At 42.4% G+C, this 25,078-nt stretch overlaps 1 protein-coding gene across 3 annotated transcripts; it reads right to left on the bottom strand.

Moving 5' to 3' along the window:
- Positions 1–9,277: 9,277 nt before the first annotated feature.
- LOC124691698 (titin) lies at positions 9,278–23,156 on the bottom strand. Of its 3 annotated transcripts, none has more exons than XM_047224973.1 (8): positions 23,011–23,156; positions 20,125–21,427; positions 15,197–19,911; positions 14,213–14,686; positions 13,851–14,132; positions 12,166–12,579; positions 11,912–12,043; positions 9,278–11,830 (listed from the first exon to the last, which is right to left on the bottom strand). In XM_047224973.1, the coding sequence occupies exons 1-8, from the start codon at positions 23,050–23,052 to the stop codon at positions 9,560–9,562; spliced, it is 9,633 nt and encodes a 3,210-aa protein (XP_047080929.1). In that variant the 5' UTR covers positions 23,053–23,156; the 3' UTR covers positions 9,278–9,559. The 3 variants fall into 3 exon arrangements, with proteins under 3 accessions (XP_047080929.1, XP_047080928.1, XP_047080927.1); XM_047224972.1 differs by having other exon boundaries at positions 15,197–18,896; positions 18,933–21,427; XM_047224971.1 differs by having other exon boundaries at positions 15,197–21,427.
- Positions 23,157–25,078: the final 1,922 nt, after the last annotated feature.

Here is a 25,078-nt window from a genome sequence, read left to right on the forward strand (position 1 = left end):
TCTTATGCAAGACTTATTGATGCTTGTCTTGAAGTACTATTCATGAAAAGTCTTTGTTTTATGATTCAGTTGTTTACTCATGTCATTTACATTGTTTTGATCGCTGCATTCATTACATATGCTTACAACAGTATGATCAAGGTTATGATGGCATGTCACTTCAGAAATTATCTTTGTTATCGTTTACCTGCTCGGGACGAGCGAGAACTAAGCTTGGGGATGCTGATACGTCTCCGACGTATCGATAATTTCTTATGTTCCATGCCACTTTATTGATGATATCTACATGTTTTATACATACTTTATGTCATATTTATGCATTTTCCGGAACTAACCTATTGACGAGATGCCGCAGTGCCAGTTCCTGTTTTCTGCTGTTTTTGGTTTCAGAAATCCTAGTAAAGAAATATTCTCGGAATTGGACGAAATCAACGCCCAGGTTCCTATTTTGTCCGGAAGCATCCAGAACACCCGAGAACCGCCAGAGGGGAGCCCTGGTGGGCCCACACCTGTGCCCGGCGCGGCCAGAGGGGGGGCCGCGCCGCCTGGTTGTGTGGGCCCCCAGAAGCCTTCTGACGCCTCCCTTCCGCCTATTTAAAGCCTCCGTCGCGAAAACCCTGATACGTTCGATGAAACCCGCAGAAACCTTCTGTAGCCGCCGCCATCGCGAAGCCAAGATCTGGGGGACAGGAGTCTCTGTTCCGGCACGCTGCCGGAGCAGGGAAGTGCCCCCGGAAGGCTCCTCCATCGACATCACCGCCATCTCCATCAACGCTGCTGTCTCCCATGAGGAGGGAGTAGTTCTCCATCGAGGCTAAGGGCTGTACCGGTAGCTATGTGGTTCATCTCTCTCCTATGTACTTCAATACAATAATCTCATGAGCTGCCTTACATGATTGAGATTCATATGATGATACTTGTAATCTAGATGTCATTATGCTAGTCAAGTGAATTTTACTTATGTGATCTCCGGAGACTCCTTGTCCCACGTGTGTAAATGTGACAGTGTGTGCACTGTGTGGGTCTCTTAGGCTATATTTCACAGAATACTTATTCACTGTTATGAAGAGCATAGTGAAGTGCTTATTTATATCTCTTTATGATTGCAATGTGTTTTGTATCACAATTTATCTATGTGCTACTCTAGCAATGTTATTAAAGTAGTTTTATTCCTCCTACACGGTGTAATGGTGACGAGTGTGTGCATCCGTGTTAGTACTTGGCGTATGCTATGATTATGATCTCTTGTAGATTATGAAGTTAACTATTGCTATGATGGTATTGATGTGATCTATTCCTCCTACATAGTGTGAAGGTGACGAGTGTGCATACTATGTTAGTACTTGGTTTAGTCGAATTGATCTTTCATGCACTCTAAGGTTATTTAAATATGAACATTGAATTGTGGAGCTTGTTAACTCCGGCATTGAGGATTCGTGTAATCCTACGCAATGTGTTCATCATCCAACAAGAGTGTAGAGTATGCATTTATCTATTCTGTTATGTGATCAATGTTGAGAGTGTCCACTAGTGAAAGTCTAATCCCTAGGCCTTGTTTCCTAAATACTGCTATCGCTGCTTGTTTACTGTTTTACTGCGTTACTACTGCTGCATTACTACTGCTTGTTTACTGTCCTGGGCAAAGCACTTTTCTGGTGCCGTTGCTACTGCTACTATTTATTCATACCACCTGTATTTTACTATCTCTTCGCCGAACTAGTACGCCTATTAGGTGTGTTGGGGACACAAGAGACTTCTTGCTTTGTGGTTGCAGGGTTGCATGAGAGGGATATCTTTGACCTCTTCCTCCCTGAGTTCGATAAACCTTGGGTGATCCACTTAAGGGAAACTTGTTGCTGTTCTACAAACCTCTGCTCTTGGAGGCCCAACACTGTCTACAAGAATAGAAGCTCCCGTAGACATCAGAGGTCGTATGCAACTACAAAAGTAGTTTTACCGAAACATGATGCCATTTTGCAGATGACATAACACCGGTGGGGGGGGGGGGGGATGGAGGGAAATTTGCGTCGGCGGTAAGGTAGGCTTCGATTTTTGGGCTGGCTCGAACCTGGATGGCCCTTATCCCTGGCGCACAAATTCTTCGTTGCGCAGGCGGTATCTGGACACTACCGGTGCCCATAAAATAGGTGCGCCGGCGGCAAATACCACCGGCATGCACCTTTTTTGGTGCGCCGGTGGTAACCCTGGAACTATAGGCATTTTCCTAGCAGTGATAATTTATATATAATTTTTATTTATTTATTTATATTACACATTTTTACCTTTTTAGAACCTTCCGTGCACTAAATGTGCATCTCATGTTGTAATGTTGTAAGGATGCATGCTTCATTATACTATTTTATCTAGTTTTTCTATTATAACCACCACTATTGATCATGTTAATCCACTTAGATACTAAGATACCACATTTATCATTGAGGATGTTTTTATTTTAATGTAGCCATGCAAATGTTGCAACAATAATTTAAGTTTTTAATTAACCATATATTTAAGCAAAGTAACGAGAACTTCCTTTCTCCGAAACATAATTTTTGCTTAAATGAGTAAATGTATGTTTTTGTATGATCATATCCACAGTATCTTACAATATCTTGGTAGGGGTTTTTGGAATCACGCAAGTGTAACAAATATCTCGATAGAGGTTCATAGAGTATACAAGTGTCAAAATTAGCGCAAGTAACTATGAAGTTTAGAATGTATACGATGTGAAATAACAGTTTGTCCTCGTGTCACCTTCTCGTTCCCTCATTCATTGGTGGTGCTTTCTTATTGCTTCTTTCATGGTCAAATATACCCTTTTTTGTGGTCAAACGGTTCATCGAACGGAACATATATCTTTGTATTTAGTCCCAAAATTTCACCATTTATGGATGAATGAAAACACAAAAATATAACTTTTTAGGCTGTTGTAGACTGTACTACCTCTGTTAGCGATTATAAGCCCCCATCTAAATTTGAGCCCAATTTTAACCATAAAATTAACTAACAAAATATAATTTATTTCCCACAAAAATTATATCGTTGCAAATTTCTTTTAAATATGAATCCAATGATATAATTTATATAACATATAATTTATATTTAATATATTAGCCTTAAATTTCGAGGAGGCCTTATAATATCTAACAGAAGTAGTAGTACTCATTCTTTTAAGAGTGAATTCCATATTTTACCCTATAGTTATGCATTTGTGACACATAGTACCACATTTAGTGGAACTTCTACCAAAATGTCATATTTAGTAGGCTTTAAACACACCTTATCTCCAATTTAGCATTTTGCTTGTAATTCTTAGATAGGATAGGCATGATACGTCGACGTGGAGCGACAAAATATGTAAATATCGGAGAGTCATGGACGATTATGTCCAACCTTTTTTAATCCACATGTTCCATTCCTCACTATGGTCTTGATATTTTTGCACCCCTCTCATCACCTAACACCTTCCTCAGTGAACACACATCAGAAAACAAGGATCTAAAGCTTTGAAAATGGGTAATCTACACGAATTTTCACTCGGCGGGGTAATTAGTATCACAAATTTATAACTAGAGGGTAAATAGTGGAATTCACTCTTCTTTTAATTCTATGAATAGAAAACCAGAGCAACTTATTTGATCCATGTACACACCGTAGAGATACCAACAACTTGCATCCTTCGAATCCACTTCAAACCAATATGACCCTTACAAAAGCAACACCTAAGTTTGTTGATTAGGTCGTTCAAATAAACCAAATAATTTTAAAGCCATTGCGGAGGCCCTCTGGCTCCAGTGCAGCAGGCTCCCGCCTCACCGCCCCAAGTGGTTCCATCCCCGACGACGGTGAGGTTGACTGTGCTACGCAACAGATTTGGGGTGGTGAAGGAGCTGGCCTTGATTGCTTTTCCAACTCTAGTTCTAAGGCCATTAGTGCAAAAGGCAAGGATATGGTTGTAATTTTCTACTTTCGTGGGATCCTTTTTGTAAATTGTATATCCACCGCTGAATGAATATCTCGGTCCTTCGAGACCGACCCATGTTCAAAAAAGTAAATAAACCAAATAAAATAAAATGAGAAAAATCCCGTGATAAAATTGAGAGCTAGTGATGTCGGTGATTAGACATTTTGCCAAAGTTTTGTTTGCAATTTAATTATTTGCCACAATATTCAGTAAGGATGGCAATGTGAAGGCTATGGGTATGATAAAGCAATACCATACCCGTATAGTCAATGTGTATAAACTTCTACCCATACCCGTGCTTTACTCATGCCCTACCCATGACATAACGGGTATGGTACTATGGTATAGTGGGTATACAAGTGTTAATAGAAAAATGTGTCAGATTATCAAATATTCCCCTTTGTTTCTCCTCATTTCAATTTACTTGCGTTAAACCACCACGATGAGTAAAGTTCGTATCAACATGCACGCTTGTATGTAAACAAAACAATTGTAATATAAGTAAAATTTGTTGCAAAAGCATCCGAATACAAAATAGATAGGATTTGGGGCAATATCCCAAATTACGGCCAGACCTCTGAGGCTCTGAACATTACTACACTTCGACGGTTCGACCGTTACAAAGATGAACAAAGTGATTTGCATGTCTCCAATTTTCTGATGAAGCCCGTGGCTGCGCACACACGTTGACGAGTTTGACCTTCCATCTCCTTGGCGCGCCTCGCTATTTCCACCGCCGCCGCTGCCACCGCTACCGCCGCCGAGGTCGAGACTCGAGAGAGGAAGCAAGCCGCGAAGGCTAAACAGCAGCGGGCTTGCCCGCAACCTGTTCGACGCTCGTCCACCTCCTCTGCGCCCGCTCAGGAACCCGCCGAGCGCGGTCGCCGCGACGCGTGACGAGCACTGCGCGCGCGCGGAAGAGACGGTGGCCAGGGAGGATCCGGCAGCGTGCGCGACGGGGTGGTTCTGTCTGCGACCTGGCGCTGACCCAAGTCAGCTTCTCGCCATGGTGATTTCCGGCCATGGGGACTGCCCAAATTTCCATTGGGATCACGCAGAGAGCGCAGTCTGCGTGTACGACGGATGGTTTGGTGGTGGCTCAAGTTCAGTTGCTTCTTAAGAAGGTCAGGGGCATGGTGGAGCACTACGAAGAACATGATAGGCTCAATGCAATTGGCATCTTCATCACGTGGAGGTCTTCACCCATCGCATCACACCAGGTTTGCCCATAACTCTTCTCTGTGTCCCATTGGACGGTGTAATTAAGCAACATAACAACACCCTTCTTGTTCGACGACTGTAGACTCTAGAGTCGTCATGCACCATGTCCTAGGCCATCATGCACGACGTTTTTCACGTTTCCGTGGCGCTAGATGGCTTTAAAAACGAGAAAAAAAAAGTTTTGATATGCATCACAGAGAGAAAAAAAATCGTCGGGATGGTGCATCAACAACAACGGTCCGACTAGAAATTCGTCGGCCATGACAACTTTTCTTGTAGTGCAAGTTAGAAAAGTTAAGACCATATCGGGTGAACCGATGTATGCTGTAACTCGACCTTGAGGTGGACTCTAAGACCTAGCCCGCTATATAAGGGCTAGGCCGCTAGGAGGAGCCACCGAGAGGGGACATATTCAATCATACGAGACACCCTTGTAAACTTAGTTTCACATCATACAATCTTGGCGATTCGCCCTTGATAATAATACTCGTCGGCTGCCTAGTTTGGCTGACCGGTTTGTTGATTCGTCAATGTCTTCCTTCCTGAAACCCAAGTCCATCATCATGGGAATTCACAAAGTTAACCCTTTGTCACCCACGAACAATGACAACATGCTATTTACAATACATGGAATCACATAACATAACTCAGTTCTTTCATACATGCCGGTGGTAAAGGCTTATTGCCGACACACCATCTGGTGCTCCGGAGCTAACCCAATTTATCGCCGACGCACCAGCCTAGTGCGTCGGCGGTATATTTTCCAGGATTCAAAAAAGGTCAATTTAGATCTAAATCTAGATCTAGATCTAGGCCGAGTTCTAGGTTGTGACCTCCCATCCATCGCCGTGGTCATCTGCTTGCCTGTCGGCATTGCCATTGAAGGACAAAGAGTAGGTGGTCGCCAGAGTGAGAGGATGTGGTCGTGGAGAAGCTTGCCGGAGGGTGGTTGCCGGAGTGAGAGGAAGTGGTCGTGGAGAAGCTTGCCAGAGGGTGGTTGCCGGAGTGAGAGGAGGTGCTCGCTGGTGAGTAGCTTGAGGAGGTGCTCACCGGAGGGAGGTATATGAAGGAGTAGGGAGGAGGAAGAGAGGAGGAGGAGGATAAGTGAAAGAGAAGAGGGGTAAATGGAAGAGAGAGAAGGTGAACCGGATGGTTTGGGCATATATACCCTAGCTAGGTTACCTCCGGGGCACAGAATATGGTGGAGCGCCGGGGGTATTTTTTTCTTTTTCATCAAAATCTAAAACATGGAAAAACTCTATTTTTCTTTTCGATTTTGGGGAAAGTAAAAATTGGCTAAACGACCGGAGGTGGTTGAATCTGGATGTAAAAAAATTGCATAGATACATTTTGATATAAAATACTTTTTCATCGGAGGTCGGTCGTATGTAACTAGAAAAGCAGTTTTACCAAAGATGACCAAAGATGATGCCATTTTGCAAAAAATGGGAAAATTAATGTTTATTAATTTTCATTAAAACTACATTCTCGGAGGATTTTTTTTTTTGCAATTTCATCATTTTTTTTAATTTTTCGAAAACTCAAAGGCGATCCACGGGTGGGGGGTGGAGGGAAATTCGTGCGCCAGTGGTAAAGTAGGCTTCGATTTTTGGGTCGGCTCGGACCTGAACAACCTTTATCCCTGGTGCACAAATTCTTCGTTGCGCCGGCGGTATTTGGGCACCACTGACGCCCATAAAATAGGTGCGCCGGCCGCAAATACCACCATCATGCAGCTTTTTTGGTGCGCCGGTGGTAACCCTGGGACTATAGGCCTTTTTCTAGCAGTGATAATTTATATATAGTTTTTATTTATTTATATTACACATTTTTACCTTTTTAGACCTTTCCGTCTACTAAATGTACATCTCATGTTGTAAGGATGCATGCTTCATTATACTATCTTATCTAGTTTTTCTATTACAACCACCACTATTGATCATGTTAATCTAGTTGGATACTAAGATACCACATTTATCATTGAGGATGTTTTTCTTTCAATGGAGCTATACAAATGTTGCAACAATAATTTAAGTTTTTAATTAACCATATATTTAAGCAAAGTAAGCAGAACTTTCTTTCTCCGAAACATAATTAGCTTAAATGAGTAATGTGTGTTTTTGTATGGTCATGTCCACAGTATCTTGGTATGGTTTTTGGAATCACGCAAGTGTAACAAATATCTCGATAGAGGTTTATAGAGTATATGAGTGTCAAAATTAGTGCAAGTAACTATGAAGTTCAGAATGTATACGATGTCAAATAACAGTTTGTCCGCGTATCACCTTCTTGTGCCCACATTCATTGGTGGCGCTCGCTTATTGGTTCTTTCATGGTCAAATATAGCATTTTTGTGTGTGTGGTTAAACGGTTCATCGACGGAACATATATATTTGTATTTAGTCCCAAATTTTCACCATTTATGCATGAATGACAAATACTAAGATCCAACTTTTTAAGGCTGCTGTAGACTGGTAGTACTCATTAATTCCATGAATAGAAAACCAGAGCAACTAATTTGATCCGTGTACACACCCGAGAGGCTAGAGATACCAACGATTTGCATCCTTCTAATCCACTTGGAACCAACATAACCCTTATACAAAGCAACAACCGAGTTTGTTAATCGGGGAATGTCAATCGGTTGCTCAAATAAACCAAATCAAATGAAATGAGAAAAATCATGTGATAAACTGAGAGCTACATGAGGTCCTCTGGTATCATCATCTCCAACTCCTCTGTTTTCTCCTCATATCAATTTACTTTACGGCACCACGTTGAGTAAGAGTTGTAGCAACATGCATGCTTGTATGGAAGCAAAATAACTTCTAAGTTGCAATAGCATCAGAATACAAAATACCCTTCGAACGTTGCATGCCTCAAAATTTCATTAATTTCCTCAAAGAGACTTTCTTTTCAAAGCAATTTTCTCAAAGGAACATCACTACCCTTTGACGAGTTTTTTGCCCATCTCCTTCGCGCGCCTCGCTATTTCCGACGCCGCCACCGCCACCGCCACCGCCGCCGAGGTCGAGACTCGAGAGAGGAACCAAGCTGCGAAGGCTATACGGCAGCGGACGCAGTTTGTGCCCGAAACCTGTTCGACGCTTGTCCACCTCCGCCGCGCGCCCATGGATGATGGGTCGGGCTCCTCCGCGCCCGCTCAGGAACCCTATGACCGCGGTCGCCGCGACACGGGACGAGCACTGCGCGCGCGCGGAAGAGACGGTGGCCAGGGAGGATCCGGCAGCGTGCGCGACGGGGTGGTTCTGTCTGCGACTTGGCTCTGACCCAAGTCAGCTTCTCGCCATGGTGATGTCCGGCCGTGGGGACTGCCCACATTTCCACTGGGATCACGCAGAGAGTTCGCTCTGCACCCAGGGCGAAGAGCGGCTAATGGCGGCGTTGGCGTGTTCTAGGCGCTGTTTGTTGTCTCCCTCCATGGCATGCCCACCACATGCTCGACGCTCGTCCTCCTCCACTGCATTCCACTGCCCTCTGAGCGTGGCCACCTCGTGCGGGCATTGTGCATTGCATGAGCAGAATAGCATTGGCAGCCGGGGGTCCTGCAGTCTTCGGGTCCCACGGATGGTTTGGTCTGCATTGTGGTGGGGGGCCTTAAGTTGAGTTGCTTCGTACGAAGGTCAGGGGCATGGTGGAGCATTACGAAGGACATAATAAGCTCAGTGCAATTGGCATGTTCATCACGTGGAGGTCTACACCCATCGCATCACACCAGGTTTGCCCATTACTCTTCTCTGTGTCCCATTGGACGCTGTAATTAAGCAACATACCAATACCCTTCTTGTTCGATGAGTCTGGACCCTGAGTCGTGCTTTCTTAGTTTCCTTTACATGTTATCCTCATCATATTGGACTTATAGTTAATGCAGCATGTAAGGTCCATTTATTGAATACATAATGCAAGTTTTCTACCATGCTTTAGCATTGTCTGTTTCTCTGCTTGGCATAGCATGTTCCTTCCAGTAAATTCTTTCAATCATTTAAGCCCACACTGACCAGAACCAGAGCAAAACTCAGAGTAACTGCACATGGCTTAAGGAGGAAAGGAAAAGTATGTTGCATCATGATTATGAAAAAGTACATGCATATCAGTGAAGAAGAAACAAACAATCTGACCTTCTCCTGTTACACTCAGTTATACCCCAAACTCCAACAATTGCCAATCTTCTGTTTACACACTATCTATATTTACAACTGTTCTTGAATATCACAACATTACAATGCAATGGCCATAGAGAAACCTTGAAGTTCACTAGTACCATCACCGCATACTACAACTCAAGCAAATGGCATACAAAAGCACAAAAAACAACAAAAATGTACATGCTCTAAGGTTAATGCAGTTTCAACCTTAAGATTTCGCTAACTCAGATTTGGTGTGACCTGGCTTGCCTATGATAGCTTTCTTCACTTTTGCTAGTTGGTGCTTTACCTTTGACCCGACACCAGATAGGATATTATGCTTCTTAGGTGATGCCTTCTGTCCTGCCTCTCGTTCTTCAATTTTTATTGGTGTTTCATCAGTGAAATTCTTAGCTTCCTCGTCACTGTTTGTTCTCTTGTCAGAACTCTTCTCTTCAGCCATCTTTGATTCACCTTTCTTTGGACTCTGTTCTTCATCTGTGCTGAACTCTGGCGTTTTTATATCCACGAAACTTTCTTCACTCCCAGGAGCTTTCGTTGGTAAAACCACATTGAGATCACGTGTCTGATTATGTGACGCCTTCTGTAAGGCTCCTTGTTCTTCAATTTTCGTTGTTGCTTCATCAGTGAAACTCTTAGCTTCCTCTCCATCCTTTGTCTTCTCATCATAAGTCTTCTCTCCTGCCATATTTAGTTTATCTTCCTTTTGACTTCGTTCTGCATCTGTGCTTAATTCTGGCTTTGCCATCTCCACAAAATTTTCTTCAGCCTCAAGAGCTTCTTTTGCTGAAACCACATCGAAATCACGTTCCTGAACCTGTGGCTTATATGTTTCTTGCTCTTCGTTGGATTTTGTGTTCACTGTTTGCACATGGCTTTCAACTGTTCGATTTACATTCTCTTCTTCGATCACAGGTTCTCTTATAGCCAAACAATTCTGACCACCTCCATCAGATTCTTTAGGAGACTCTTGTCCAAATTCCGCTTCCTGCTCTTCATGCAAATTTGACTTGCCTGGCTTGTCTAGTAGGCTGTTCTTCTCCATCACAATTTGGTCTCCAGCAAATTCATCTTGCTTATCTTGGTTTATATGCAAGCTGGAACCATCTGACTGAATATCCAAAGCTTTCTCTGAGCTGTCTAGTTCACTGTTTGGTAACTCATAGCTACTTTGTTTTTTGTCCTCGCATTTTGAGCCTGCAGAAATCTCCTTTTCATCAACCAAATTTATCTCAGTGCCAATATCTAGTTCAGTAATTTCAGCCATCTTCTCATCAGATATTGCGTCTGTTCTTTTCTGCGAGTCATCATGCAGATTTTCTATCTCTCCTCCAGTAGATCCACTTGCGTTGATTGTATGATGTTTCTCTTCTTCCTTCTCTACTTCATTCTCCTGTTCTGCCTTGATAGTACTTTCGGCCTCAATGATGGAAGATTCAGTGGACTCTTCTCTCTTTGTGCTCAGAGGGCTTTTAAGATCATCAGTGTCATTAGGCAATTTCTCTTCATCACCTGTATCCGGTTCTGTCGCCAAGAGCGCTTGTCTGGCCACTGCATCAGAACTTCTCTCTTCAGGTAAAGACTCATGCCGAAGGTCTGTTGTTCCTTCTAATGTATTCTTTTGAGAAGCCTTTGGGTTTGTGGAGTCATCAATGTTGCTCTTCAAGCCTCCTTCAATTTGTGTTGCCGCTTCCATATGTTCTTGACAAACAGAATTGGTTGCCCTTTCACCTAGCTTAACGTTTCTACTTTCCACTTCTGTCATCAGCCCAGGTCCACCTGGTACTAGTTCACCAGATATTTCATCTTGGACATTGTTTTGGGATACTGGTGCTTCCAATTCATGAGTGTTCCTACTGAGCTCTTCATCACTTTCCAGCTTGAAATCATGTGTTTCTTCAGAGCCTTCTAGATTATGTTTTCCTTGTTCAAAGATGAGCTTGTTGTCCACCTTATATTCTGTAGGAATTGGCACCAAGCTTTCTTCCTGTTGAGAGTTGATCAAACCACTGTCATCTTTTGTAGTTTCTTCTTGCTTCATTTCAGCCTCAGTTTCCAAATTACTGTCTGGCTTAGTACTCTCTTTTCCCATGATCAGGTTCATCAGAAAATTGGAGACAGGCAAATCACTTTGTTCATCTTCTTTCTCTTCTTTCTCCGTGTCACTAGTTTCTTGCTCATGTATGTCCTCTTCATTTTGTTCTTTGGTTGTTTGACTCTCTTCATGCTCTTCTGATTCAGCGGGGAGTGGCTTCTCTGGAAACAACAGCCCTCTTTCTGTCACCTCTAAGCCAGATGCTTGCTCAGCTGTGTTTCCATCCACTGCAGAGTGTGCAGGAAGAGCAAGATTATGATGTTCATTGCCTTCATTCATACTTTCTCCCAATGACGTAACTGCAGATGAAGCCTCGAGGTTCCTTCTGTTGTCCTCAGAGGTCTCGAGATTTTCATCAGATAGTGCCCCATCAGCTCCATTAGCCTAAATTGGAAAAGTGAAATTAGCTTTAAAAGACTAAATTGAATTCTTCATTAATAATGGCTAAGGAACTTGACTACTGACCTTATTGTTGATAGCTTCATCAAATTTGACTGCTTCAGTGACTGCTGTACAGCTAGTCGCCATTTCCTCATTCGAGTTAGTTTCAACTTCTGCATCACTCTGCTCTGTTGTTGCCAAATTGTCATCTACAACCTAAATGACACAAAAAAATCTGCTTATTTCTTTTACTAAAGTAATAGCCTTAACAATTTATTAGAAGCAGTTTTGACCTGAAAATTTGGTCGCATGAACTTGTTAAGAGTATCAGTACCGACCTTTGGATGAATGCTTAAGTTGTGCTCAACGTCATTCTGATTAGAACATTGTACAGCATATTCTGAAATGGAACGGAATCCCTTGTTTTCCTCCACCTCTTCGATTTCTGTGGGCTGTGCATCTATTCTTCCATGCGTCATTTCTGCAAAGGGGCTGATGGTATCGTCCATTTTGATATCTGTGTTGTCATTGGAATGCAATTTTGATGCATCTTCATTTAGAGGTTTGGTCTGAATTTCATCATTGTTAACACAGGTATCTTCATTTTGCATTTCTTGCTTATTTTCCACTTCATCAACGATCTCTTCTTGTGATGCTTGAATGGCCTGCATACCATCATTGGCCTTGTTTATGCATGCTTTCTCCTCGCTGTGTACTTTGGGTTCAACATTCCGAGGAACCACTGTAGGATTCTGCACATCAATTATGATTGCTCATTTCACTAATCATTATGATAGAATTAAATTTGTAAATGGAGTGACTGGTATCTATGTTTCTTGAACCGCAGATTCACAAACAAGCTACTCTTAAGAGCATGCAACCATGGAGGAAAAGTTAAAATATTGCTTAGAGATGAACTACCACTGGAATTACAGGTGCAGATGCTGCGGCGAAGAATTATTTGTGTACTGGCTTCAAAGCTCAAGCTCATGTTTCTTTATTTTATTGATATTCTGTATTGCCCCCACAACTAGGTGTGTTGCTGCTATCTTACTTCGATTTTCGTTAATGTGAGTCTGATCTGCTGTTAAAAAATGGGGATTTTTTTAAGGACTCTAGTTGAACCACCTTTTAAATAGTTACCTTACAAAATAAAAAGGATTATTATTCTTTCCAAAGTATATGAAATAATTAGTAATCACTTTAATAGTTCTTATGTTTTCTAGTGTTTGTTCATTCGAAGGAGCTGGGTCAGATGTTTTTTAAAGATCTTTCTCTGCGCTTGATGTCAAACCATTTCCAACCTACAAGAGGAGCAAAATGGTAGAATATTTTTAGCATGACCGATGGGAAGTTTCCACCAATCACTGCTTCTGTGTTTTTGAGCTCTGCACTCTAAATTTTCAACACACGTTGTGAACTCGTGTCGGTCATTCTGATATATTTACTCCAATCTGAATGATAATTCTACTCAATGGTGAGCCTACGCAATAATAATGGTGCTAGTAATAGTAGGAACTACTGCTTAGTATTGTCACGAGATGGACTTGATAATTTCTGAAAAAATGCTTTGTAACCACGGTTACATCCTCCCTAGTGTCTACGATCAAGGAGGAAAGCAAGCTCTGGGCGCGGGCGGGCGCACAAGGACTTAGAGTAGTCTTGCCTCCCACCTGGGACGTGCACTGATCTTTTCTTGCATTTTCCTGTGTTTTGCCTCCTAGGAGGATGTAACTCGAACTCTTCCTTTTCAATGAAATGAAACGCAAAGGTCCTTTGCGTTTTCTCGAAAAAAAAAAAAACATTAAGCTCGGGGTGATATCAGGATTCAGGTACGTGTATTGAAAAAAATCTCACTCTTTAATGTTTTAGCATTTTTCTGTATTGTAACCTGGAAATTTGGTGTTTCCGAGATCAGCATGGAGAGCATTAATTTTTAAAATTCTGAACTTATATACATAGAATTTATTAACAAAACAAGATCATGTCCAAATTTCTCATACGGCGTTAATAGAAGACTGACCTCAGTTTCATCAGTTGTTCCATCTTGTTCGTCAGTAGAAGGTTTTACTACTGCTGCATCTGTTTCTAGATTCTCCTTCTCATCTTCATTATGATTTTCAGCATCGGCATCAGTATATAAAGTGCTAGTGTTGTTGGGTGCATTTTCTTGTTCAGGCGTTTCCTTTATTTCTGTGGAGTTCTCAACCTTTGCATCTGCAATGGCTGGGGTAGATCCCTGTTGTATATGTGGGGTTTGTTCATTCATGAGCATTTCAGTAGCCACTGTCTCTGTTTTTTCAGCCTGGACAATCATTGAATAGAAGCTGCGTGAGAAAGTTTGCAGATAAATTACAAAATGCATTGAGTTATAGAAATCTTCACCTCAAACATATCAGTGTCCTCATTCCAGTTTGTTGTGCCAATTTCATTGCTCTGATGCTCCAATAATGTCTCGGTGGTTAACTCGGTGCTACTGTCATCATGTTTCTGCTCATCTCTCTGAATTTCTTCTGCTTGCTCTTTAATCACCTCATCTTCCTTCTGCTGCTGACCCAAGTTAACCTTTTGTACGTCATCATCTGGCTGCTCAATGGCTGAAACATCCACTGACCTCTCACAAACTTGCAATTGAAGTTCCACACTGTGAAGCTGCTCGTCATCTTGATCAATGGTATGTTCACCGCTTTTTATTGCGTCATCTTCAGTTACAGCTTTTGACTGTTCTTTGATTTGCTCAATATTGTTTGAAATCCCTACTGTATCATCACCAGAACTTTGTACATCATCTTCCTCAGTAGGGCTCTCACCTTTCTGAGTTGTAAAAGCAGTTTTTTCACCGATGTCAGATGATTCGTCCTGTGTAAAATGCAGTAGTGAGTTATCCTGTGAGTATGCTCAAATTCACACGAGTAGTGGCATGTTTTGCTGCTGGTACAGATTGCAGAATTTCTATGACTGAAATGAAATGCTTTAAATTACAAGTCTTCAACCTACTTTGCATTTTACAACTACAGCTGAAAAACAGTTTTACATCACTTGTTTAAAACTTTGTAATTTTTTGTATACACCACCATATCAGATAATGATAGTAAGTCAACCTAAAGTTGATAATATATGTAGTTACAGTGTTATGATGAATGATAGTGCTTGGATGTGTCTCTTGCTACATATGCAATGCAACAAGATGTGCGGAAGTCATTCAACCAAAATGGGTGACACACCTATTTAAAATCATCCGAATATCAGTTTCCAAATGTTCGGGAGTTTTGAACAAGTTTAGCACTACCTACATCTCTTATATCCTAAACGATGCAAGTGCTGTATATGCCAGATAGATGAAAGAAACTATTGGTTAAGTGCAAATACCTTTTGTTCTATTGGCTCTGCATTGTTGATTTCAGTTCCCAAGGTTTCTTGGTCTAACTCTACAGAATTTTGTTTTGGTGACATTCCATTGTCTGTTGGAGATGGATCCTCCAAAGGGGCAGCCTCTGTTTTTGGATAGGAAATTTCTTCATCATTGATAGCTTCAGTGGCCATCATTTCTCCTGCTTCATCCAAGTCATCTACTTGCTGAATATCAGAAGTTGGCTCAGTTGTTGCTACATTACTTTCTGAAACTATCTCCTCTAAACCAGCATCTTGGCTTGTTGGATGGGAGGCTTCTTCACCTTCAGTGGCATCAACACTGCTGTATTCTTTCACTGATTCTAGTCCATGCACTTGTTTAGTATCAGCAAGAGGGTCGGTTTCATTTGCAGCATTGTCTTCTGCAGTTTGTTCTTCAAGGGTGGCACCATTACTTTGGCCTGTTTCCTCTGCCTTTAGAAGCTCTTCCTTGATATCTTCAGATTGGACAAGCAAATCTGGATCATTTCCTGGTTCACTGCTTTCTTGAGCTGCATTTTCAGTAGTAGGGATATTATCTTGGGTAGATATTTCTTCAGCTTCCATAGCTGCTGTGTCTTCGACCTCTGCTGTTTTGTCCTCCTGCACTTCTTGATCAGCAACATTTGGCTCACTTTCTGACACATCATTTTCTGACACTGGCTTCTCAAGGTTAGAAACTCCGTGTTGCTGGTCATCTTCAGTATGCACATCTTCAATTCCTGTGGTTTCTTCGGTTGAATCTCGTTCAAGCACTTGTTGTACATCGGAAGCTAGCTCTGTCACTGTTGGTTTTTCTTCTGTTCGAGTAGGCTCAGCAGCAGTAGAAACAATGCTTTGTTGGGGTTCTGTTTGGTTTTGTGTTGTGTCTGTGCACTTGTCTTTAACTGCTTCTTGTTCTGGGGCTTGTTGAATATCAGCAAGTGGTGCACTGGCTGTCAAACTATCATCTGTGCTCTCATGAGGGATTTCTTCAGTCTCCATGAATTTAGTCTCATTTATCTCTTCTGCTGGGACATCATCCGCTGTTATACTGTCTTCCGCTTCAACAGGTTCAGTATTATTAATCTCTTCTAGTGCTGGCTCCTGTGCTGGCGGTATATCTACATGTATGTCAGGAACTGCCTCGTTTGCAAGAGCAACGTCTTCAGTGAGCTCAGTGATGTTTGCATCAGTACTGTTGCTGATTGCTCCAGTTTCCATTGTCTCAGTGCCCTTCACCTCTTCTGCTGGCAGGTCATTTGCTGATATGTTTACTTCAACCTCAAAATGTTCAGCATTCTCAGTCTCTTCTAGCTCTGGCTCTTGTGCTCGTGGTATATCAACTGTTGCCTCAGTGGCTATTACATGTTGTTCAGGAGCTGCCTCGTCTGCAAGAGCAACATTTATTTTCGCATCTTCAGTGGGCTCAGTGATATTTGCATCAGTGCTCTCGCTGATTACTTCAGTTTCCTTCACCTCTTCTGCCGGAAGGTCACTTGCTGATATGTTTTCTTCCACCTCAACATGCTCAGAATTCTCGATCTCTTCTATCCCTGGCTCTTGTGCTCGTGATATATCAACCGTTTCCTCAGTTGCTATAAGATGTTCTTCAGGAGCTGCCTCATCTGCAACAGCACCATTTTTCTTCACATCATCAGTGGGCTCACTGATATTTGCATCAGTACTCTTGCTGATTACTTCAGTTTCCGTGTCTTGAGTTTCCTTCCCCTCTTCTGCTGGCAGGTTACTTGCTGTTATGCTTTCTTCCACCTCAACATGTTCAGCATTCTCAATCTCTTCTAGCTCTGGTTCTTGTGCTGGTGGTATATCAGCTGTTGCCTCAGTTGCTATTACAAGTTCTTCAGGAGTTGCCTCGTCTGCAACAGCATTTCTGTTGGCATCTTCAGTGGGCTCACTGATATTTGCATCAGTGCTCTCGCTGATTACTTCAGTTTCCGTGTCTTCAGTTTCCTCCACCTCTTCTGCTGGCAGGTCAGTTGCTGTTATGTTTTCTTCCACCTCAACATGTTCAGCATTCTTGGTCTCTTCTAGCTCTGCCTCTTGTGCTCGTGGTATATCAACTGTTGCCTCAGTAGCTATTACATGTTCTTCAGGAGCTGCCTCGTCTGCAACAGCAACATTTCTATTCGCATCTTCAGTGGGCTCACTTGTATTTGCATCAGTGTTCTTGTTGATTACTTTATTTTCTGTGGCTTCAGTTTCATTCACCTCTTCTGCTGGCAGGTCACTTGCTGACATGTTTTCTTTCACCTCAACAGGTTCACTATTCTTGATCTCTTCTAGTTCTGGCTCCTGTGCTCGTGGTATTTGCACTGTTGTCTCGGCTGCTATTACATGTTCTTCATGAGCTGCATCGTCTTCAAGATCTTCAGCGAGCTTGCTGTTGTTTGCATCAATGCTCTCGTGGACTGCTTCAGTTTCCATGGCTTCACTGGCCTTGATCTCTTCTGCTGACTGGTCAGTTGCCGATATGTTTTCTTCCATCTCATCAGGTTCAGTATTCTTGACCTCTTCTAGTTCTGGCTCTTGTGCTTGTGGTATATCAATTGTTGCCTCGGTTTCTGTTCCATGTTCTTCAGGCGCTGCCTCTTCTGCAAGAGCAACATTGCTTTTCACAGCATTGGTGAGCTCGCTGATGTTTGCACCAGTAGTCTCATCAGGGATCATTTCAGTTTCCATGGCTTCAATGTCCTTGATCTCTTCTTTTGGCAGGTCACTTGCTATTATATTATCTTCCACTTCAACATGTTCACTATTCTTGATATCCTCTAGTTCTGGTTCTTGCACCTGTGGTATATCAGCAGTTGCTTCTATTGCTTTTGCATGCTCATCAGGAGCTGCCTGGTCTGCAAGGGGAACATTGCTTTTGACGTCTTCAGTGAGATCAGCACACTCATTCTGGATTTCTGCAATCTCTGTGGCTTCAGTATCATTCACCTCTTCTGCTGGCAGCTCGTTTGTTGTTACGTTGTCATGCACCTCAACAGGCTCAGTATTCTTGGTCTCTTCTAGTTCTGGCTCGTCCACTGGTGGTATGTCAACAGGTCCCTCAAATTCCTGCACAAGTTCTTCTGCAGTTTTCTCCTCAGCAATTACATCAGTGCTTTTCACTTCTCTAGTTTCCTCGGTTCCTGTTGCTGATTCTAAATTCTCTTGAGCTGCGTCTCCAACAATAGTTCCACTGCTTTGGTTGGATATTTCTCCAGCTTTCACATCATTATTTTCATCTATCAGTTCTGGTTCTTCAGTTTGCACTTCTTTGATATCAGAAACTGGTTCTCTTGCTGTCACATCTTCTTCTGGGACAGACTCTTCAGAACTTGAAACAATGCTTTGTTGTGAGATACTTTGAGGTTCAGTAGCTTCACTGTCTCTCATTTCATCAGCAGGTTCTGGTTCCAGGATTTCTGGCTCACTTGCTATCATATTTTCTTCTGCTTCGTGGTCTTCCGACCGAGCAACTTCGACTTGAGGCATCTCTTGACCTTCAGTGGCTCCACTGCTGCTCCCTTCTGCTGATTCTATCACAAGCGACTTACTTGTGGTTGGGTCATCTTCATGAGTTGGGTCCTCAAGGACGGTGGCATCCATTTGATTATCAGTATTCTTGGTCTCTTCTAGTTCTGGCTCCTCCACTGGTGGTGTTTGAACAGGTGCCTCAAGTTCCTGTACATGGTCCTCTGGAGTTTCCTCCTCAGCAATTGCATCAGTGCTTTTCACATCTTTAGTTTCCTTAGTTACTGGTGCTGATTCTAAATTCTCTGCGGTGTCAAGACTTGGTTCTGCCTTCACCTTATCTTCTGATGCGGAATCCTCAGTAGTAGAGACAATGTGAGATGAGGAGATTCCTTGAGGTTCGGTAGTTTCCGTGCCCCTGAATTCAACTGGTTCTTGCTCTTCAAGCTGCTGAATACTGACATCTGTTAGGATTGTTGTGCTATCTTCTGTGGCTATCTCCTCTAGACTAGCAACGTTGCTTTCGCTGCTTTGGTCAGAGGTTTCTTTAGCTCTGGTATCTTTGTTGCCCTCAACATCTTCTGCTTGTTCTAAATTGTTTACTTTTTGAGCATCACAGGTTATTTCACTTGCTGTTGCATTTTCTTCTGAAGCAGGCTCGTCAGAAATGGAAACATTGCTTTCCTGGGGGAGTGCTTTGGTTTTGGTGGCTTCAGTTCCCGTTACTTCTGCTGTTGACTCAGTCTTCAGCATATCACTTGGTATAATATCTTCTTGAGCAGGATGCCTTTGATCAGAAGCTTCTTCTGTTTCAACTGGTTCAGTGTTCTGTATTTCTTCTGGCTCAAGCCCCCGCATTTTCTGTTCAGACACATCCTCACTTGTTAGCACATTGTTTTGTTGATCTGCCTCTTCAACAGTTGCCACATTAGAGGCTTCGACGATATCGTCAGCTGTGTTATCCTTGATTTCTTCTGCTGATTCAACATTCTTTACTTTTTGGGCATCAGAGGTTGGTCCTTCTGCTGTCACATCATCTTCTACATGGTCCTCAGAAGCAGAAATACTTCTTTCATTGCAGATTTCTTGAGTCTCCGAAGATTCTGTGTCCTTAACTTCAACTGATCCTTGTTCTAGGATTAGCTGGATATCATCATTCGATGACTCAATTTCCCTAGAATTGTCTTCTGTTTCTAGTTCCTCTGAAGCAGCAACATGACTTTGTTGAGTGATTTCTTGAGTTTCAGTGACTCCAGTGTTCTTTACGTCTTCTAATTCTATCACCTGGGGCTGACATGCTGGTACACCGTCTTCTTCAGCAAGGTTATTGAGGACATCCAGTGGTTCATTGGAGGCTTCATCCATTTCAGCAGTTCCAGAATTCTTAGGTTCTTCTTCCAACCCTTGCACTGGTTGTATAGCTTCTGTTGCTTCCTTATCTTTTGTATCTTCAGCAATTGTCACATTGCTTTGATTGGAGGTTTCTTCAGCTTTGGCATCTTCAAGACCCTTGATTTCTTCTGATTCCACACTATTGGGATGTTGGATATCAGAACTTGGTTCAATGGTTGGTATATTATCTTTTGAAGTTGCCTCCTCAAAAGCAACACCACTTTCCTGAACTGTTTTCCCGGTATCAACTTCTTTGGCATCTGCTATTTCTTCTGCTAATCCTTGGCTCTGCACTTCTTGAACATCGAGGGCTGGCTCCCTTGCAGTTGCATCATGTTCTGGAGTTGTCTCCTCAGAGGCAGACACATTGCTCTCGTGGGAAGTTTCTTCAGTTTTTTCATGCACAGGGTCACTAGTGTCTTCTGGCGATTCCTGATTCAACACTTCTTGATCACCATTCGTTGACTCATGAGCTTGCTCAGTTGTAGTCATATCTTCTGGCATATCAGTTTTCTTGCTTTTAGGCACCTCTTCCTGCACCAAGTCTGCATCCACATCATCAGCTTGCTTGCTTGGTTGATCTTCTAGTTTGATAATTTCATTTGTATGTTCTGCAATATCTTCATCTTCAGGGAAGCTCTCTTTATCCACTTTAGCTGGTTCTGTTTCTGTGTTTCCATCAGTTGCATCTGGAAGGGGAGCAGAGTCATCGGCATTAGGGTCATGAGAAGTCTGGACTCCAGCAGGTGCGTCAGCTACAACTTCATCATGAGGATTACATGACGTGCTTGCATGTTGTGTGTCCTCGGTTACTTTTGCTAGTTCCAGATTCTGGCCTTGTTGAGGAACTGTTGGCTCGTCAGCTTGCAGTGTGTCTTTCTGCACCATTTTGTCCTCTACTGCAGCACCTTCTACATCTTGTTCATAATGTTCCTTGGGCTCTTCATTCTCAGATTTCAGAAGACTGGTATCTTCTGTAGTGCTCTCAATATGACTGAAAGAATCGACTGTCTCTTTGCCATTGCTTTTGTTGCTCTGATCGGTGTTTATTCCATCTGACGAGGCTTCTACCTGCTCATTATCTTTCTGACCATTTTCTTGTGGCTTTTCATTTGAAATCTTCGCTTCTTTCATATGGCCATTCAGAGAAGACGCTGTACCATTTGGAGTATGTTCTAGAGGAATTTCGGCTACCGAGGGTGCCTTTTCGAAAACCTGATCCTCTGTAACCCTCAAAATTCCTTCAGTTGAATCCATTATTTTGCCCTTCTCCTTGATATCTCCATGAGATGAAAGCTTGCTGTCTAGGTTCACTTGCAAATGGGTTGTTCCTAGATCGGCAACTTCCACTTGAACTTCCTGGAAATGAACAGATAAATCCAACATTCAGATTAAATTACACTGCATGCCACTCTGGGCTGTCATTATTTAAAAAAAAAAAAGAAGGGATGAAAAAAAAGGTGTGCTAATGTATGCATTCTTAGACTTGGTATTATTTGGCATTGTCCAATTTTAGTTGTAATTCATACAAAAGGATATGCGGATGCCACAACATGATGATACTGCAGGACTACAAAACTACAAACATAATGTCCTACATGACAGCAAGGATTTCTCCTAAGTATGTCTTACTAATAGATGGCACTGAACGTCACATGTAGGTTCAGTGCATGAAGAGTACATTTCATGGTATAGTTCTCCTCAGAGACTGGTCAACAAAATAGCAGGAATAACTTTCTAAACAATACAATAGTACCACATGCCAACCCAGGTGGCATAACCAACTGAAGTCTTAGCTTAACTTTTTCATCCAGAACCTGGCATGTGGGAATCCTAACTGGACAACCTTATGACTTGAAGAGCCTTGACTAATTTTTACATGAAGCATATAATGTCAATAATATGATAATGCTTCTATTTAGTGGATTATTACTGCAATCATATGCTTCTGCATGCTTTAAGTAACTTTTGTTGTTTTCATGCATTTCCCTTGCCACAACACACTTGACAATTCGTGCTCAGTGCAACTTTCAGCCTTCAGTTATAGATGTTGACTTACCTTCTAGATAGCTATAACTGTAGAAGATAATACCTAGTGCTTTGTTGAGTTTTGGACAATATTTTTTCTTGCTATTGATCAATTCTGCACGCCAATTAACTTCACATCTAGTTCAGGATATAATTACCAAGTGGGTGAACAGAGAGGGTACTGGTTGTGATTACTTTTATCAGTAATCAAGACAACATAACAGACTGCACTGTAGAGTGATATACTTGCCTTTAGAGTTCATGGAAGTATATGTTGATTTGTTTTGCTCGCCAAGTTAGTCTTTCCCCGAAACAGGACAATTCTAAAGAAATGCTAACACATACTATTTTTTGTATAATTGTGTCTAGGAAAATTTGAACTAAAACCACGACACTTATTATGGATCGGAGGAAGTATTTTGGAAAGTTAGACATCTTTATTCAGTTTGTTATGAACCAAACTGGAACCTGATCGCTCATCTAACTGTGTTCACTTTTTTTTTCAAGAAAAGGAATCCCTATGGGATCCCCAGTTTCATTAAAGAAACTGAAGTGTCACACAAATCTTTTTACAAGAACTTGTGTTCACTTGTTGCAGTATTTAACAAATCATGCTTTGATTGTGAATCGTTTGTTTACGAACACAAAGTGTGCAGTGTCATTTCATCATACAAAGCTGACCACGAAGAACCTTTTGTAGATACTAAGAAGGAGGCTACCAAAACAAAAAAAGATTGTGGAACTAGAAGTAAGACGCAACAATAACTCATGCAAAACGGGCCCGAGTCTACTGAACTGCTACAATATGCTCCGCACTGTGCAGCTGATTCAGCAACACTGAAGCTCTCTTCCTAGAGTATGCATGCATGGAAACAGAAGGAAGCAAGGAGAGACTGCAAAGATCCATTGCTTACCTCTCCATCTGCCGCCTCTCGTGCCTCCTCTTCAGTCACCATTGCTCCAGATCAGGATGGGAAGAAGAGAAAAGAAAGTGAAAAAAAGGAAAGAAAGAAAGAAAGAATGGGAGCGAGAGAGAGGGAGGCTTCTTTACATATAAGTCTTCTGGGCGCTTGAAAAGCTGGTGGGCTTTATACTAACCCTTCCTCTGTCAGATGTGTTTTCTATTGCTGAGCAGCGGTTAGGAAAGCAGTGACAGACTGACAGTGCTCTTTGACAGTGAGTTGGTACTCACTTAATCAGCCTGAATCCTGATTAAGCTGGAGGAATTATCCCTGAAATGGCAGATCAGTGAACATGGGAGCTTAGCATTAGGTGCCAAGATGCCAACTGGTGCTTGAGGCACATGGTAGTGGTAGCTGGACCAGTGTGTTTACAGTCTTGCATCCCTGGACCCACAGAACCTTTTTCTCTGAGGAATTATTGGATCCATAATTGATTGAGATTAGTATCATTCTTGGATCCTATCTCATTATTTTTGTGCCCCTAGAGTGCATGCATCTCGAAGTAAGAAGTCTCATTTTCGGTGTAGAAATACTATTATCTGGTTTATCCTGTTTTTTTGTTGCTTGGTACTACATACATATAACATTACATGATTGCCTTTGTGACGTCCCTTCAGGTGCAAATTATCTCCAACCGATTAGGTGTACATTGGATCTTTTGTCACATTCAGCTTTGGATGCAAATGGCTAAAGGCGCCGCGAAAGGTTGTGTTCTGCTTACCTCATTGTGCACCAGGGATTCAAGCGAGCGACGGATTTGGCCAGTTTTTTCTGGACGCCATCGAAAGTTCTGCTGAATCGGATCGAGCGGAAAGCCGGGCAGGATGAAAGCAAAACTTCACCTATGCTACAGTGGTATGATGCACTTCCAGTTAAACACTTTCTGAAAAATGTTATACGTTAGTTGAAGTGTCAGACAAACTGATCATTTGATTCAAGATGAGTAGTGGTGATCAAAAGCTTCACTCCTGAGATCGATCATTTCTTTGTCATCCAGAATTTCGGAAGCCTCGATGCCCGCTAAAATGACAACAAACTTCTGAAGACCGCAGAATCAAGAGGGGCAAAGAATGAACGGAGGTGCACAGCCATGAATACTGAATCCGGTCAAGTGGCTGCTGATGACAGCGATCCACAGCGAAAGAATTCCACATGGATCAGCTGCTTTAGAGAAAGAAAACACCAAGTTGGCCAGACCAAAGCGCCACGCTGGACCGCCTGCCACACTATCCAAATTCCTCATGCAGAAAAGAAATGCACCGACCGGACCGATCCGACCCGTCATCCTCCACGTTTTGAGAAATTAACCTGTCAGGCAGGCAATGTTGAATTGTTGATGGAATTCATGGATTATCCTAACGTGCCGCGGCACCGAAAGAGAGAAGTTGATGTGCTGGAGCCGTAGGCTAGGATGACATGGATGTTTTGAGAAAATACTTATCGTCAGAGCCTCTCTAGCCGCCCCTGCCAGTGCACCTATCCGATCCGAGTCAGCATCGCACGTAAGATGCTAACACGACTGTGGAGAGAAAGAAGATGGGAAGTTGATGTTTTGTTTGCTGGCACTGTTTGCTTTTCCTCGCTGGAGAATATATAAGCAGCCGTCACTTGCTGGTCCTAACCCACAAGATAAAGAACCAAAAGTGTTTACTCCCTCCCGTTTTGTTTAGGCGTAAGATACATTTGAGAACGCATGGAGTAATCTAACACTGTTAAAATCAAATTAGCTAATCTCTGCACACAATGGCGTTGGATGAAAGGAACGGTAGAGGGAGGGAGCGGTATTTGTTTAGCTTGTGAAGGGAGATGAGGAGGCAGCGATTTTGGCATGCACCGGCCGTGCAGAACGTCGTCTTGTCATGTTGTGCCGCCAAAGCCTTAACCACCGATAGAAGTGATCGCACCGTCACATCATCTATTCATGTGTGAATATGAACCATCAGCTCGTCCCAGCAATTTCGTCCTGGCAAGGAATATCTGATAACGATGTATAGGACAAACAATTCTCGCAAAGAGTTAG

Source organism: Lolium rigidum, chromosome 2, assembly GCF_022539505.1.
Source record: "Lolium rigidum isolate FL_2022 chromosome 2, APGP_CSIRO_Lrig_0.1, whole genome shotgun sequence".
In the NCBI taxonomy this organism is placed as follows: Eukaryota; Viridiplantae; Streptophyta; class Magnoliopsida; order Poales; family Poaceae; genus Lolium; species Lolium rigidum.

Bases quoted from the DNA above. Each gene is read 5' to 3' on its own strand.
- LOC124691698 (XM_047224971.1), bottom strand. From the start codon at position 23,052: ATGGTGACTGAAGAGGAGGCACGAGAGGCGGCAGATGGAGAG. The intron at 12,044-12,165 runs GTCGGTACTGAT...TGTGTCATTTAG, and splicing joins ACTTAAGCATTCATCCAAAG to GTTGTAGATGACAATTTGGC. The intron at 11,831-11,911 runs GTCAGTAGTCAA...TTTCCAATTTAG, and splicing joins ATGAAGCTATCAACAATAAG to GCTAATGGAGCTGATGGGGC.